The 16,719-nt window shown below is 54.5% G+C and overlaps 1 protein-coding gene and 1 long non-coding RNA gene across 4 annotated transcripts in view; one reads left to right on the top strand and one right to left on the bottom strand.

Annotated features, from left to right (window-relative positions):
* Positions 1 to 14,069, top strand: part of PPM1F (protein phosphatase, Mg2+/Mn2+ dependent 1F) — a 29,872-nt gene extending 15,803 nt beyond the window's left edge. For all 3 annotated transcript variants that reach the window (XM_042961581.1, XM_042961582.1, XM_007091082.3), the window contains exons 4-8: positions 246 to 448; positions 1,112 to 1,300; positions 4,276 to 4,419; positions 8,633 to 8,726; positions 9,900 to 14,069. In XM_042961581.1, the coding sequence (XP_042817515.1) occupies positions 246 to 448; positions 1,112 to 1,300; positions 4,276 to 4,419; positions 8,633 to 8,726; positions 9,900 to 10,252 (983 nt within the window). In that variant the 3' untranslated portion in view covers positions 10,253 to 14,069. The remainder of the gene's footprint in view (positions 1 to 245; positions 449 to 1,111; positions 1,301 to 4,275; positions 4,420 to 8,632; positions 8,727 to 9,899) is intronic.
* A 1,725-nt stretch (positions 14,070 to 15,794) lies between these two features.
* Positions 15,795 to 16,719, bottom strand: part of LOC122232408 — a 31,128-nt gene continuing 30,203 nt past the window's right edge. The window contains exon 5 of the long non-coding RNA XR_006209754.1: positions 15,795 to 16,240. This is a non-coding gene — a long non-coding RNA (uncharacterized LOC122232408). The remainder of the gene's footprint in view (positions 16,241 to 16,719) is intronic.

Genomic DNA, 16,719 nt, shown 5'->3' with positions numbered 1-16,719 from the left:
TTGCCAAACCAGACACTGCTCACTGCTGATGACACAGGCTGTCACACATAGTTTATTAGGCTGGTGTGCCTGTTACTAGGCCGGAATGCTCCGGGGGTTCATGGGCTCATGGGGCCTGTGCAGGCCTGTGGTGGGAGCTGTCTGCTAAGCCAAAGGGGCCACAGGGAAGGGGTGGCAGGGAGAGCGAGTGGAGCCCAGCTGGTCTGGTTGGTGCTTCCCTGACAGTCTTCTGTTATACCCATCAGTGCTGGATGCCAAGGGCCTGGCGCGAAGTTTCTTTAACCAGCTCTGGGAAGTATGCAGCCAGTGGCAGAAGCAGGTGCCCTCGAGTGCCCAGGTTCCTCAGCGGCAGTGGCTGGTCTCCATCCATGCCATCCGGAATACTCGCCGCAAAATGGAGGACCGGCACGTGTGCCTTCCTGCCTTCAACCAGCTCTTTGGCCTGTCTGTGAGTGCTCCACCTCTAGTCTTCCACCTCCTGGCCCCCAAGCAGAACAGCCTAGGAGGCCTTGTGCAGGGGGTGGGGGCCACCTGGGGTTCCCATCAGAGCTGCTAGCCAGAGCCGAAGCAGGAGTAACGGCTGTAGCTGTCATCTGAAGGCCAAGGTGCTAGGTGAGGCAGAGCACTTCCCAGGAGGTCTGAGAGACCCGATTCATCGTCCCATCAGTCCTATTCATTGTCCCATCGTCTGGCTTCTGGGCCAGACCAACCGTGGCCACCTTGCTTTCCCAGCTAAAGGACTGAGGAAGGGGAATGGTCTGCCCAAATCTGTTATAAGGGGAGGCCCCAGGATTCTCTCATTTGCCCCAGACTCACAGTTACTGGGCTCTGCTCTATCTCCAGCACTGGGAGCCGCTGGTACATCGCACCTCATTTTATGCTCCAGCAACTCAGTATAGAAGGTGAAACCAACTCCAGAGAGTTGTCCTTTTCCAAATCTTCCAGTTCCTAATGCTTGAGTCAGGTTGACCTATCTGATGGCAGAGTCTATGCTGATTCTTCCAGACCCACCCCAGTCAGCACCTGGACTCTACCCCCAGACAAAGCCTCTGGCCAGGTCACAGCTTGGTCAGGGCGAAGTCAGTGTGATTCCCACTGCATTCCCTACCAGGACCCCGTGGACCGAGCCTACTTTGCTGTGTTTGATGGCCATGGAGGGGTGGACGCTGCAAGGTATGCTGCTGTACACGTGCACACCAACGTGGCCCACCGGCCGGAGCTGCCCACAGACCCCGCGGGAGCCCTCAGAGAAGCCTTCCGGCACACAGATGAGATGTTCCTCTGGAAAGCCAAGCGAGAGGTGAGAACCAGTGAATGGGCCTCATGTGCAGTTTGGGGCCAATAGCCATTAGCATCAGAGAGGCCCAGCCCTTGCCAAAGGAAGGAAATCAAAGCGATTGGTGGTGTCAGAAGGTCCTCACTAGGGGCGCCTGGGTTGGGCATCCAGCTTCTGCTCAGGTCAAGATCTCATGGTTCGTGAGTTCGAGCCCCACATTGGGCTCTGCTGACAGCTGAGCTTGCTTCAGATTCTGTGTCTCCCTCTCTCTGCCCCTCCCCTGCTCACACTCTCTCTCTCTCTCTCAAATGTAAATAAAACACTTTTAAAAATTATAAAAAAAAAAAGAAGGTCCTCACTAAACTCTGTTGGCAATCAAATCACTTCATTCTTATGGTAAAAGGGGGCTTCTTTTCCATTTGAATAAAAGTCACATAAAGCATGCATCTGGTCTTGCATGCCTGGCCCCACTGGTGGGTATGCAGGCCTCACAGGGAAGGTCAGTCTATTTTAAAATGTGCCAAGGATTCTCTTTTAATTAGGGATGGCAAGGTGACAGGCACAAACACCTGCCTTGGAAGAAGAGTTTTATTATTTACAGTGCCCAAGAGGAGATATCACACCATGCAAGGCCATATGGGGGGGCACCAGGGTTGGTCAGGAGGCAGAGGGAGAGAGCACAGCATGACTGGAGCCTTTGCTCTGGCCTCACAGGAGGGCCTGGATGAGGCAGAGCAGGCAAGTCACAAGTTTGGATGGTTTGAATAACCTGATGGGCTCTGGACTACAGACAGGGGCAGTCCCCAGCCATCCAGGCCAGGGGAAGCAGCCTGATGGGAGAAACAGAGGAGATGGTTGAGGAAGTGGGTTCAGACCAGCTGGCTCATACATGAAGGTTGCATCCCTGGGGGAAGACATTTCCTGTCCTGGGACAGGCACTCTTTAGAATTAGCAAGTACCCCAGTTTGTCAAAGCATGAGAAAATACAATATGGGGTGCCTGGGTGGCTCAGTCTGTTGAGCATCTGACTTTGGCTCAGGTCATGATCTCATGGTTAGCAAAGAGCCAGCAAAGAGCCTGAAGAGCTGCCAGCAAAGAGCCAGCAAAGAGCCTGAAGAGCCTGCTTCAGATCCTTGGTCTCCCTCTGTCTCTGCCCTTCCCCCGCTTGCGTGTACGTGTGTGTGCGCGCGCATGTGCGCTCTCTCTCACAAAAATAAACATTTTTTAAAAATTAAAAAGAAAGGAAAATACAAAAAATAAAGCCCATGATTAATACCTTCCCTTGCTCACCCAAGCAGAGTCTTGGCAAGCTGCTGGTGTCCACTGGGTATATTCTTTCTTTAGGAATTAGAACCGTGTAGGGGTGAGGCACTTGTTTCTGAAAGAAGCCATCCAGCCCCTCCTCTGTGAACTTAACCACCCACTGAACCTTACATGCAGAATGCAGAACTTCTGTGGGGCCCTCCTAGCAGCCCCGTGAGGTAGCTACTAAAATTTTGTCCATTTTAGACTTGGAGAAACTGAGGCTGAGAGAGCTTAAAGGATGTGCCCCAGTTGACATGGCTCGTAAGGAGACTTAGAAGGGGGTATACTGTCCTCAGACACTCTAAGCACGGGCCTCAATGGAAATCAGCAAAGCCATACTTTACATCTTTTTTTTTTTTAATTAATTTTTTTTTTAATTTTTTTATGTTTATTCATTTTTGAAAGAGAGAGACAGAGCACAAGGAGGATTGGGGCAGAGAGAGGTTGGGGGGGGGGGGGGGGGGAGACACAGAATCTGAAGCAGGCTCCAAGCTCTAAGCTGTCAGCACAGAGCCTGACGTGGGGCTCGAACTCACGAACCGTGAGATCATGACCTGAGCCGAAATCTGGTGCTCAACCGACTGAGCCACCCAGGCGCCCCCTTTTTTTAGTTTTTTAATGTTTATTTATTTTTGAGAGAGAGAGACACAGAGCGTGAGTGGGGGAGGGGCAGAGTGAGAGGGAGACACAGAATCCAAAGCAGGCTCTAGGCTCTGAGCTGTCAGCACAGAGCCCGACGTGGGGCTCAAACTCACACCCCGTGAATTCATGACCTGAGCAGAAGTTGGACACTTAACCGACTGAGCCACCCAGGAGCCCCCAGACTTTGCATCTTAACAGAAAACCATACAGCATCTAAAACTACAAAGTGGGAGCCTGGTGCAAAGCTGACATGCCTCAGACCTCCTGGTCACTGTCACCCTTGGGAGGTGAAGAAGGCCCTGGAGCTCTGGGCCACCTCCCAAAATAACGATTCACTGAAGCAAGTATTTAAATTAAGTGTATTTTTTTTTTTAATTTTTTTTTCAACGTTTTTTATTTATTTTTGGGACAGAGAGAGACAGAGCATGAACGGGGGAGGGGCAGAGAGAGAGAGGGAGACACAGTATCGGAAACAGGCTCCAGGCTCTGAGCCATCAGCCCAGAGCCTGACGCGGGGCTCGAACTCACGGACCGCGAGATCGTGACCTGGCTGAAGTCGGACGCTTAACCGACTGCACCACCCAGGCGCCCCTAAATTAAGTGTATTATTAATTTAAGATAGCTGAATTGGGATGAAATTGACACATAATAAATTGCACATATTACAAATATACAGTGTACAGTTGGTTCAATAAAAATAAAGTGTACAATTGGATAGGTTTTAGCATTTGTCTACAATAACAGAAGTACCCATCACCCCCAAAGAATTTCTTCCCGGCCTTTGTCACCCCACCCTCCCCAGACAACCACTCTGCTTTCAGACGTAATAGACGATAGAGCTTGTGTTTTCCAGAGTTGTAGATAAGCAGGACCACACAGGATGTGCTCTCCTGTCATGCAGCGTAACCCTTAGGAGACTGACTGTGCTCTGTGTACTTCTGGAGTCTGTTCCTTTTATCTGGCTGAGCACTATTGCAGGAGTCGTTCAGTCTGGACAGGATTGGGCCCACAGTGCCAGCACATGGCTCACCCTTAGCCCTCTCTCCCTTCAGCGGCTGCAGAGTGGCACCACGGGTGTGTGCGCTTTCATTGCGGGAACGACCCTGCACGTCGCCTGGCTCGGGGACTCCCAGGTCATCTTGGTGCAACAGGGACAGGTGGTGAAGCTGATGGAGCCGCACAGACCTGAGCGACAGGTAAGGGGCTCCCTCCCTCCATGCCTGGGTCATCCCCGGCCCCGATCATGCTGGACTGCATGGGTTAGTGGATGGTCAGGTAGGCAAGGAAGCAAGAGGGGCCCTGCACCATCTTCGTAGGGAGATCCTGGTGTTCCTCCAGAGGGAGGGTCCTTCTGCCTGATTCAAGTGGCCAGGGGTTTGTCTGTTGGCAGACAGGATTTGTCTGTTGGCGGAGGGGTCCCCTCCCTAAAGTTGGGGCATTAATAGCCAAGAGTCCCACGTAAGCCCTTCTCACCACAGTGACATGGAGCCCAGAGCTGCAGAGGAGAGGCAGCCCAGGAAGTGGGGTCAAAGTGCAGGGTCGTGCACTTTGTGCATGTGGGCAAGGGGCGGCTGGCCACCTGGGCTGTGGGGGTGGAGGTCTCCAGGGAGGAGGTGATGCTAAGCCAAGGTCAGAAGGAAGCAGGCTTGGGGCTTCACTGGGTAGAGGCTACACTGGGACCCTGAAGTCACTCAACTGTCTGAGCCTCAGGGTCCTCATCTGGATGTAAGGCTGACATTCCTCCTTGGACCACATCTCACAGAGGTGTCCAGTCTGTCTGTCTCTGTAGGATGGTGGGAGTTTGCATACTGGGAAATGCCCGGGAGCCCTGTCCCTGCTCTGCTTTCCCCACATGTACAGGCTTCCACATCAGCACAGAAAACGCCCCCACCTTCCACAGGGCTGTGCAGAGCCCCATCTGTCCGCCATCCTGTGCATGGACGTTGAGATTTCTTCAGTCTTTTTTTCTTTTTTTTTTTTTTAACATTTATTTATCTTTGAGAGAGAGCAGGGGAGGAGCAGAGAGAGGGAGATACAGAATCTGAAGCAGGCTCCAGGCTCCTAGCTGTCAGCACAGAGTGCAATGTGGGACTCAAACTCATGAGCCATGAGATCATGACCCGTGCCAAAGTCGGACGCTTAACTGACTGAGCCACCCAGGTGCCCCGAGATTTCCTCAGTCTTTTTCATGCTAAAGTCCACAGGGCACTAGATGACTTTGCATAGTGTTGCATTGTTCTGGGTCAAGTATGTTAATAGAACGGTTCCTAGGAATGGAGGGATGAGTCAGGGCACTCCCATTTACAGTCTTGGCACTTTTGCCACACTGCCCTCCTCAGGCTGCATGTCCTCTGGCCATAGCCCCACTGACCAGTCTGAGAGGAAGGAAAGTGGTTATTCAGTTTGCATTTCTCTTACAGTATGAGGCCAAGCATCTTCTCAAACACTTAAGATCATTTACGTTGCCTTCTGTGAGAACCCTTCATTCTTGTCCTTTGCCCATTTGTCTCCTGACCTGTTGCTATTTTTCTTATCAATTTGTAGGCATCTGTTATACACCAGGGAGGTCAGCTCCTTGTCTGCAGGGTGATTTGCAAGTTGCCCCCTGCTTTGTCTTTGTTTATGGGCTTCTGCCTTGTAGACATGTTGGTTTTTATGTAACTGAACGGAGCTGTCCTTTTGTGGCTTCTAGATTTGGAAAGCACTGCAAAGGAGTGTCAGGCCGTGATCACCAAAACAGCCAGGAATGACAGCATTCCTTGGCCTCACTGCAGCTCTGTCTGTGCTAAACCTCCTACATACGCCCTCCCTGTTATATAGAGGAGAGAACTGAGGCTCAGAGAGGTTAAGTAACTTGCCCAGAGCATACCGCCAGGAAGTGGCAGGTGTCCTGTGTCACTCCACTGCCACTGCAGCACTGGGGCATTCGGCACCTGCTCCCTGGTGGACCCTCCTTCCCTGAGATGGGCAGTCAGGTGAAATGCTGCCTAAGTGAGGACTAGCTGCAAGCCCCTGCTCAGGGTGCCTGGCCTGCTCCTGCCCACCCTCATCCCTACAAGCTTGGCGTCCTGTGCCTCCTCTGCAGCCCGGTGAGGACTTTTCTGGCAGTGTCTCCCCAGCACTGCCTGAGCCCTGCAGAATGACACCACAGCAAAGATCACAGACTGACAGCCATGCTCAGTCCTGGCTCCACCCTTTCCAAGCCTTGAGTGCCTTGTCTGTGAAATGGGGTTCCCAGGAGATAAGAATGGAGTGTCCTGGTGCACATGGGGTGCTGGGACCACAGCTGGCATGGGAAAAGCCTGCCAAAGTGTCTGTTCTTTCATTGATCTGCACCCTACATGGCTACAGAGACTAGATTCCAGGGCCCTCTTGGCCCCTGCCAGCCACTTCCGGCTAATGAGCCCTGTGATCCCAAGCTTAGCCTGTCACCTACACCCTTTGAGAAGTCATCAAAGACCGGCTCAAAGGTCTCCCACGAAAAATAACCACCATCACACTGGTCACGAGAGTGGGAAACTAGTAACAACCTAGTGAGCCACAGTGAAGGGCAGTAAGGGTCTGGCAGCTGCTGAAACCGGCTCTGAGGCACATGTGGGGACCGCGTGGCACTCTGCCTTGTTCTGCTGCTGTCTGGACAGAGCCTTGCTGCCACTGGATTCAGTTCAGGCCAATGAACAGTTAGCACCTACTGTGCACAGGACACTTTGCTGAGGCAGTGAGCCTTCCAGCACCTCTCAGACTAATGGGCAGCTGCAAGCCATAGTACTTGGGCAAAGTGTTGGGAGATGTGGAAGAGGGAAATGAGCAGGAAGGAGGCATAGAGCCCAATCCTGATGGCAGGTGGGACCCCAGCAGGCCAGGGGTGGAGTCCAGGAGAAAAGGGCAGGTTTAGCCAGGACCAGCCACTGAGAGACCGAGGGCTCCTGCTTCTGTGTCAGGAGGAACTTCACAAGGAATTACTAGAAGCTTCTAGAATGGTCAGACCACCAGAGGGCAAGGTGAGAGCTGGGTCACAAAAGAGGCCGCTGCAGTCACCTGGCCAGCTATGGGGAGGAGGACCTGCCTGGCAAGGCAGCATCAGGAGGGATGGAGAAGAATCCAGGCTTTTGAGGATGGGGAAAGGGCCTTACGCTTCTAAGAGGTTGGCGATGCCATTAGCCAGGGGCGCCGGGGGCCAGGGAGGACAGGGTGGGGTGTTCCCTGTGAGTGCAGAGTCTGGAGGGGTGGGTAGGATATCCTGTGATGACAGGCAGGCCCTGTGAGTGCAGAGTCTGGAGGGGCGGGTAGGATATCCTGTGATGACAGGCAGGACCGGGGACATGGGCCTGGGGGCTGCATGCTCACAGAGCTGAGACGTGTGTGGGAGCGAGCATGTGGCAGGAGAGTGGCCCTATCCTATCAGAAGTAGGGAGGTGGGGAACACAGCAGAGGGAAACCCAGCAGGAGAGCCTAGGGGTGGCCGAAGCGCAGTGCAGAGCACGATACCTCTGCAGCTGACCTCGGTGCCAGCCAAGCCCAGGAGGAACTGACCACTGCCTGGGCAATGCGCAGGTGAGCGAGTCCACTCAGTCAGGGGGCAGAAGGGAGGCCGGAGGGCCATGAGGGGAAATGGCTGGACAGGGCAGCCTCACGGAAGTGGGGGCCCAGGGGCCCAGCTGTGCAGAGCCTTGTATTCCAGGTCGAGTAGGAAATGGCCGTTGATGGGAACCCACTTGGCCACCGGCTCTGGGCTCAACCTTGGAGAAGCTGTTCAGGCTGGTGGAGAGGATAAGGTAGGAGGACAGCTGAGGGGCCTGGTTCAGGTTTCATCCAATCCTGCCAGGTGGCCACGTGTAACACAGGCTTGGGCTCGTCCCAGCAGCTTGCAAGGAAGAAAGTATTCCCAAGTGAAAGGTGAGACAGCTAGAGGGGGGGTCGGGGGGTCGGTGACTATGGATGGTCTGGCTGTGTTCACCCTATAACTGAGGTAGCCCTTGCTGTAACTGAAGGACGTCTAGGTTATTCATGGTTTCCTGCGGTTCCACTAACGCCTCATCTGGGCGTTGTTTGAGAATCGCAGCCCCCAGCGCTTAGAAACCAGCTCAGCTCAGGGCACTTGGGTGGCTCAGTCAGTTTAGCATCTGACTTTGGCTTGGGTTATGATTTCACGGTTCATGGCTTTGAGCCCCGCATTGGGTTCTGTGCTGACAGCTGGGAGCCTGGAGCCTGCTTCAGATTCTGTGTCTCCCTCTCTCTCTGCCTCTCTCCCTGCCTCTCTCCCCTGCTTGCGCTGTCTGTCTCTCTCTCTCTCTCAAAAATAAATAAACATTAAAAAAGTAGAAACCAGCTCAGCTCCACTCAGGCAGCAGCACCTGGCACCCTTCCCCATGGGTGCACCCCAGCCCCCACTCTGGCTGTCCCCCACAGGATGAGAAGGAGCGTATTGAAGCTCTGGGCGGCTTTGTGTCTCACATGGACTGCTGGAGAGTCAACGGGACCCTGGCCGTGTCTAGAGCCATCGGTAAGGAGACGGGAGACAGGGGGCAGGAGACAAAGGCCTCATGCCTGAGGCCCAGGGGCTCACATAGCTGTTGGGGACAGCAGCGTCCTGTGCTGATAAAGCACCTATGGTCTGTGGGGCCATGGAATCAGACTGAGATTCCTCAATCTGGTAAATTGAGAGAGTACAGGTGCAGACACCTTAGAAACTTCCATCTCACACAAATAATCACAGAAGTTAACCTTTACGTGATTATCTCCTCATTAAAACAGTTCCCCAGAAAAACCTACCAGGAGGTCCTTGGCTAGCTACTGTATGTGCTGAAAGGTCATAAATGAGGATTGTCCTCCCCTCCCCCATTCATGCTGATGATTCCTTTTTCTATCTTTAAAAAAAAAAAAGAAAAGCAGCCCCCTCTCCCCACAATCCTGTTTTCTCAGCATCCTACAGCTGCTGGGCCTCACTCTGGGCTCCGCAGCCACAACGCTGCTTCCAGGTACCTAGGCAACACTCCATTCCTGCTAACCCCCTCAAGGTGACATGTCTCCTCCCAGCCTCCGGACACACGCCATCCTATCCTTAAGGCCGCCTGCGGTGCCTGCCTTATAGCCCTTCCCCCTGCTGCTGCTGCCTATTGGGTCTCTGGCACATCCGGGTGCGGAGGCAGCAGGATGGGCTTCTCCAAAAGTGGAGGCACCTTCAAAGGAGGGGGACACCCTAGGCAGTTCTGTGTCAGCGGTGTGGTCTGGTGCACACCCCTGGGCAGGAGCAGAAGGAGGGGGATCAGTGGGCCTGGGCAGTTTGTGAGGAGACAGAGGTGGTTTCGAGTCGCACTTTAAAGGTAAAGCCACCAGGACTTGCTAACGAATTGGATGTGGGCCCTCAGGGAGAGGGACCTGGGGGGAAGGGAACCTGCAGGCCTGAGTATAAGGGAGGAAAAGTGAGGTCCTTTACCTCAGTCATCCCCTCTCTCGGGCCCAGCTCCACTGGAAGTGAAAAGGCTGTTTTGTAGAGCTGACCTTTGGTCTGGCTGGGTTCTAACTCTGCACCCAATAGGTCTGTCACATTGCCCTTAGCACCACATGAAATTATCCAATTTCACTGGTGAACACGGGCGTCGGAAGAGGGTGGCCACAGTGAGGCCCCGGGCCTGGCTGGACTTGGCAACAGGAGGCCTTTCTCTCCTGTGCCCAGGGGACGTCTTTCAGAAGCCCTACGTGTCAGGAGAGGCCGACTCAGCCTCCCGGGAGCTGACAGGCTCCGAGGACTACCTGCTGCTGGCCTGTGATGGCTTCTTCGATGTCGTCCCCCACCAGGAGGTCGCGGGCCTCGTCCAGAGCCACTTGGTCAGGGAGCAGGGCAGCGGGCTGCAGGTTGCTGAGGAGCTGGTGGCTGCAGCCCGGGAGCGGGGCTCCCACGATAACATCACAGTCATGGTGGTCTTCCTCAGGGACCCCCGAGACCTGCTGAAGGGCAGGGCCCAGGGGGTAGGAGACATGCCTGCTGGCCTCGCAGAGCCAGGGACTGATGCTCCACAGAGACGCTAGGAGGTGCAGGCTCCCTGCCCCTACCCCGTAACCCTCCCCCTCAGATGCCTTAGGACCCAACAGGTGATGGTGGACAGGTGGGTGCCACCCTCACAGTGCTTTCCCAGGGCCCCAAGTCTCCCGTGCTGCTTGCATTGGCCCATCCTGGTGGCTGTGGAACTGGACTGGGTGGTGGGGGATGTGCCCTGCTCAGACAGGCAGTGGGATGGCCTTGTTCTCTGAAGGAGGCCTAGGGAAGAGACCTCACCAAAGAAAAGACGACCCAAGAAGTGGAGCAGCTCTTGCTCCCAGCCCCATCAGGTAGGGGGCTCAGGTGGGGACCACAGCCAGACCAAAGATGCTGGGCATGTGCATGGGGCAGCAGGATGCTGCATGAGTCCCCAGGCAGACCCAGGAGCCACGGACATTTCCAAGTGCGACATGGGTGTCCAGCACAGGTTTCTCACTTGCTCCTCACTGGCCGCCACTGGGAGGCTTGTCTCCGCTGACGCACCTGGCCTCCCGAGCCAGCTTCCCAAATTGGGGAGAATGGAGCACCAGGGACCTGGTCTGCAGTGAATGCTCACAGCCCCCAGCCTCCCTGGGTCCCTCCCGTCCCACACACACCCAGTGAGAGGAAGGTCAGAATGACGATGAGGTGTGTATCTTCAGTTTGTGGTCTTTTTTTTTTTTCCAGGACAGTTGAACTCAGAAGCAGTATTTCAGGTTTTTGTCTTTGTTTTGTCAGTGCCAAGGTGACCTGTTGTGTCATGTAACTTAAGCAGAGCTTAGCATTTATTTTATTCTTGGAAACCTTAAGTATTGATTTTTTTTTTTTTTTGGAAGAAACTTCTTTTGCAGTATTACTGATTTTTTTTTCCTAAATCAGGATTGAAGCAAACACTTTTCCAGGTGGTGTTAATAAGCCATTCAAGTGCCTTAAACAGCTTTATGTGAGGCTAGAACCGCCAGGCCTGGGATGGATTCTACTAGGCATGTTTAAGTTTTTACAAGAGCAGGATTTATTTTGTTATGGTGGCATGATTTCAGCTAGAATTCTTCCCACTCCACCTCCTTTCTGCCCCTTTGTGATGCGATTTGCTGCTGACAGTCAGCAAAGCAGCTGAAAGAGCATGAGCTATGCTGCACAGCCTGGGCCAGACCTAGGGGCTCTGGGAGTTCAGGGTGACCATGGCACCTCCCCCAGCCTCCCTACGCACCTCAGTCCTGCTGCCCATGTCTCTGGCTGGTCCCCAGGCTGAGGAACTGAGCTCCATGAGCAGACTTCTCATTTGACTGGAATGTCCTAGAACGTCTCGTGTTGGTAATCGAATTGGTTTCCTTGGGAAACACACTTATGAGGCCTTGGCAAGTCTGGAGGCAGCCTGGGGGGTTCTGGCTCTGTTTGGAGTCTGTCCATCCACCTGCCCCACAGCTCCCCAAACCCCTCCTCCTGTTTCTTGCCCACCATGGCGGCACCCTCTGCTACCTTGCTTTGCCCACAGCCTGACCACCTGGGGGAGAGCTCTACGTTCCCTAGCATGCCCTGGGCAGGTGAGGCTCAGAAGCCACGAAGCTTGGGTGACTCAGACTACTCACATCCAGTGAGGCAGATATAGCATGTGTGTTGAGCTAGAAGTGGCAGGGCTGGGTGAAGAGTCCAGCAGAGAGGGGTCTCTGTGGGAGGACCCAGGCCTACGGGTCTGGGAAGAGCAGTGGGTGGCTTTGGAGGCTCGTGGAGAATGTCACTGGGAGGTGGGCAGCAGGAGGAAGCTTGGCACTGCGTCCCCCAGGCCAGAATCCACCTGCAGTAGCAAGGCTCCAGGAAGGTGGGAGCTGGGAGAGCCTTGGCAGCACTCATCAGCCCAGGGAAGGGCAGACTTGGTAAGAGCCACCCCCCGAGGCCCGAGGGCTGTGCAGCAGGGAGGGTGGGAGCCAGCTCTGGGCAGGCAGGGGGGCAGTGGGGGATGCCGCCCACAGGTTCAGCACTTACCCCTACTCTCACCTCAGGGATGAAGAAGCCAAGATGATGTGGTCAGTGCCATGCTCAAGGGCTCGTGACAGAAAAAGTATCTTAAATGTAGTCACCGCAGTTCAGAGAAGGTTTGGTGGGAGCCAACAATGACCTGGTATTGCCGCACTTAATCTGAAGGCCCTGCTGCTTTCTGGGGGCCAGAAGCCCCCTCTTTGGCCCTTCCCAGCGCAGGGCTGGCAAGAGATGGCATGTGGCCCCTACCAGCCTGGCTGCCCCTGAGCATGACCTTAACAGAGGAAAGAGGTGTGGGCTTGTTTTTCTCATTTCTTTGCTAATCTTATTCTGGGATTGCCATCAAGAGTGGGGTTTCACCTGTGGAGTCTGGACTCCCCACGTGGTGGTCTGATTCCTGCCCAGACTCAAGGCTCCACCGGGAGATCTCTCCAGGCTCGTCCCAGTGCCCACCCCTCTTGTCTGTGAGAGGCCCTTGCCATCTGGTGCTGCTCAGCCTTGCCTTGAGGCGGAGGGAGCCCTTGTTCCCACTGCACAGATGCTGGCTTTGTGCAAGCATCTAGGCATAGAGGTCTCTTCCCTCTTGACCAGGGAGGACTGGGAGCCACTGGGCATCTTCAGCCTCTGAAAGTCCTGGCCCACCTCCTTGTCAGGCCACAGTCCCAAGAAGGCCTCTAGCCAGGACCCCAAGTCTAGAAGCCTCAGTCCCCTTCTCAAATCCCCACTTTGCCACTAGCTCATTATATGAGCTGAGCAAGTCGTGAGCCTCCTTGGGCCCCCTTTTCTCCTTTATAGGACACAGGGTTGCACGGAATCTGTGCAGCAGATCTTGGAATTTTGGAGGTTCGGGGCCCATCGAGGGCAAGCCTGGCACATCCTGGAGAGCTGCTGCCAGTGCTAAGGAACCCTCCCCTTCTGCTAGTGGGAGGGGTGGTTAAGTATCATTAGTGTCTATTCTTACAATTAAGTGGGTTGGAAAGGAATGGAGCTACAGTTGCTAGCCGTATAAGGAACACAGAAGCCGGAGAGAGGGAGCCCTGCTTTTACAGGTAGAGCTGATCCCAAGCCAGCAGGAGGAGGAGAGGCAGACAGGCTCAGCTGCCTCCTTCTGCAGGTGTGAGGCTGAAGGGCAGGGCACAGCCAGGGTCTCCCTTGCCTTTTAGTCAAGCTCCCAACCTGCTGAAATCCAGAGGCAGATGCCTGGCCTCCCTGACCCAGCTTGTCCTCAGCATCCAGGACTAGGAAAGGGGTGTGCTTTACTGGGGACAGCGATGGGGGCAGGCCTCACTGGGGAAGCACAGGCCCTCTGAGGTCCTGAGCCAGCCTTTGGCCACAGTCCTATCTCCCCCTACCCTTTGAAACCAGCATGTGGCCCTCGTCCCTACCCTTATAATGCCAGTTCTGAGTTCCAGCTTGGGTGTCTGGCCACCTCAGCAGTAGTCCCAGGGCTTGGGTCACAGCTCTGGCAGTTCCTAGGCCTGGCCCCGACAAGAGCCAAATGGGCACCTAAGGGCCTGTGCAAAATAAGCTGTTTTTGGTTTAATTCTGCCTGTAGCCCAAAGGAGGCAGCCCCAGGAGGCCCACGCTTTTCGCCGAGGCTCCACAGCTTTGCCAAATGCGCCGAGCTTTGCCATTCACATGCCATGCCAGCCTTGCCAAGGGTTTATTTGTGCGCGTCTCAGCAGGGCTCCTGGGAGAGGTGTTCTCTGCAAGGGGCATCTTGTTCCAAGATGGGACTACTATTTCCCCTGTGTGCAGGGGCAAGTCCCAGGAGGAGAGGCCCAGAAACACAGTCTCTTCCCAGGGGTCACTGTGCTCAAGTGTCAATAAACCACGAGTTTTGAAACCCTGTCACCTGAGTCCTGCCTTCTTTTCTCACCGCTCAGCAGCTGGTGCCTGAGTATCCAGAGTATGTTTAGGAGCTGCTGGGGTGCTGAGAGACCATCTACTAGTCTCCCCACAAAGCCAGCAGACTAATTCAGGAGAAAGCCCTGCTAGCCCACGCCCCCCCCCACAGGGGACCTCACATGATTGGGGAGCCCCCAGATGCCTGAAGTGGCCCAGGGACACTGAGGATGAGGACCCCCCTGCGAAAACACTCAGAAGGGAGAAAGCAGGTCAGCATCTGCCAGGTCTCTTGTGCTCCTGGCTGAACTTAGACCCCCAAGGAATAGGAAAACATTCCAAAATGCCTCCATGCAGCCACTGCTGAGCCATGGCCCCAAAATGCTGCCTGAACTCCCCAAAATGTGAGGGGGCACTTGTGCTTCGGGGTTAGTTGGGGCCAACTAGTTGGATTGCTGTATCCCTTCCTCCCCTCCAGCCCGGCCTTGGATGCCGAGCCTTTGTCCCCATTTAGGCCTTGCCAGACTAGCTTCTAGTCCCTTCCCAAATCACCCTGAGAGCTTTCCATGCCCCTCCGGCTCCCAGCCCCATTGCAAGGGAGGCAGCTTTATGTCTCAATCATGTCACTGAGAGGGGGCTGGGGCTCCCAACCAGGCCCTGAGCCCCACCCCCCAGCCCCACCTACTCATCCATCTGTCTTCCCCCTGCCCGGTCCCCTCCGCCTCCTTGGAAGCTCCCTGCAGAATCTGCCCAGCAGAACCTCGTTCTTAAGTATATGCTGTCTTGATTGTTCACAAACAAATTGCTTCACAGTTCTATATCTCATTGCTATAGCCAGATGGTGGCTCCACACCACCCCCCACCCCACTGTCACTGAGCTTGGGGCCTGGGATAGCACCCTCTCTGGAGCCACAGGGTAGTGGTGGGGGAGACCTGAAGGACTGAGCACCAGGCAGGCAGGGATTGAACGGCCTCTGGGGCAACTGGGTGTCATTCACCTGCCAGACCAGGCCATCATGGTGGCAGGTAGGGGCTGGGGATATCAGCCAGGCTCTCTGCCAGCAGGGAGACAGACCTATACCCAGAAGCCAAGTCTGGCACAGACAACTGTCTGCCTCCAGGAACGATGAGAGCAAGGTGGTCAAGACTGGGTCTTGTGCCCAGTGGGTAGAGACCTCAACCTGGAGAAGCAAGTCCAACAGCCAGCAGAGCCAGGGAGACAGAAACTGGAAGCCATCTAGGAGGGCTGATGACTACCTTGCCCCAAGAGTTCCCCTTAGAGGGTCCCAGAACTCCTAGCTACTTCCTTCTGGTCCCACATGGCCCTCCCATTCTTGCCAGGCTGGACTGGGGCAGAGAAAGCTTCTAAACCAATCGAGGTCAGGGCGTCAGGCTCACACTCAAAGCCACACTTCATCTTGGGTCTGCTTCTGGGGACTTGGGCCAAAGAAGTCCCAGACATCTGCGTGTCCAAGGCCAAGCGGTGGGTATAACCTCAGAGCAGCCCTGGGATTGCTCCAACCTGGGCAGACGGTCCTGGACAAATGCCAGATCTGGCCACAGCGCAGGGGGCTTTGGTGGCCCCACTGCCCATCCCAGGCAGGCCCCTTAGTCATTATGGCTGTGGCATCAGAGACCACCTCCCCCCCTTCCCCTCCTCTTCCCTCTCTTCCTCCCCCTCCCCTGTTCCTTCCTGAAATTATAAAAGTAATATGACAACATGACAAAACTTGGGAAAAAAGATATAACAAGATAACCAAGGTAAGAAACATTTAGAACTGCAGCTTAAAAAAGAAAACCTCCTGAAAGGAAAGGCACCTTTTTGCCCAGAGAGACAAAAGAAAACAATATAGAGTCACTGGAGATGAAACGGATAAAATCCAAGAGCTATAAATCTTAGAGTCCAAGCTGTACGTACACATGATGCAACATGGGACATTTAATGTCTGTTTGCAGCATTTTGTTCTCCGTGAACCGAGGCCTCACTTTGTGAAGCTGTTTCTCGGCAGCTTCTGCTAACGTTTGGGAGGCCTGGGCCCCAGCCAGCGACATTCCCTTTCATGGCAGCCTCTCCTCAGCCTCGGGGCTCAGCCAGGGTGCCACACATAGGCCACTGCGTGCTGTCCATCTCTCCATGCCTGATTCTGACAGTGCAGCATGCCCAGGTGGGTCGTTCCCTGTTCAAAATAAGGAGTATACAACATAAACACCTTGAGAATCGGTGTCAAAGATTTACCACATATGCATATCTCCCCACACACCATTACACTGTTCATCTGGCCTTTTTATGAAAATGGGACATTGCTGTACACATTCTTCACATTTTTGTCACTCAGCATTGTTTCTCCGATTTCATCCATGCTGTGTGGGTCTCTGGCCTTTTGCAGAAACAGCTGCTATGAACATTCTCAGTGGGCCTCCTAGTACCCATATGCAAGAGTTGCTCTAGGGCATATACCCAGGAGTGAAACCATTGGGTAGGACTGGCCACAGAATTTGCAGGACCCAGTGCAAATCAAAACACAGACCCCTTGATAAATTATTAGGAATTTCAACACAGCGGCAGTAGAGCAGTAAGGCAGGCGTGGCCCATGTGATTACACAGGCGTGTGGCCAGGAGGCCACTCTGCCACTGCCTCTTCACCCACCCAAAAGG

The sequence above is a fragment of the Panthera tigris genome, chromosome D3, assembly GCF_018350195.1.
Source record: "Panthera tigris isolate Pti1 chromosome D3, P.tigris_Pti1_mat1.1, whole genome shotgun sequence".
NCBI lineage: Eukaryota > Metazoa > Chordata > Mammalia > Carnivora > Felidae > Panthera > Panthera tigris.
The sequence above is the reverse complement of the archived record's forward strand: the minus strand, read 5'-3'. Positions and strand labels throughout refer to the sequence as shown.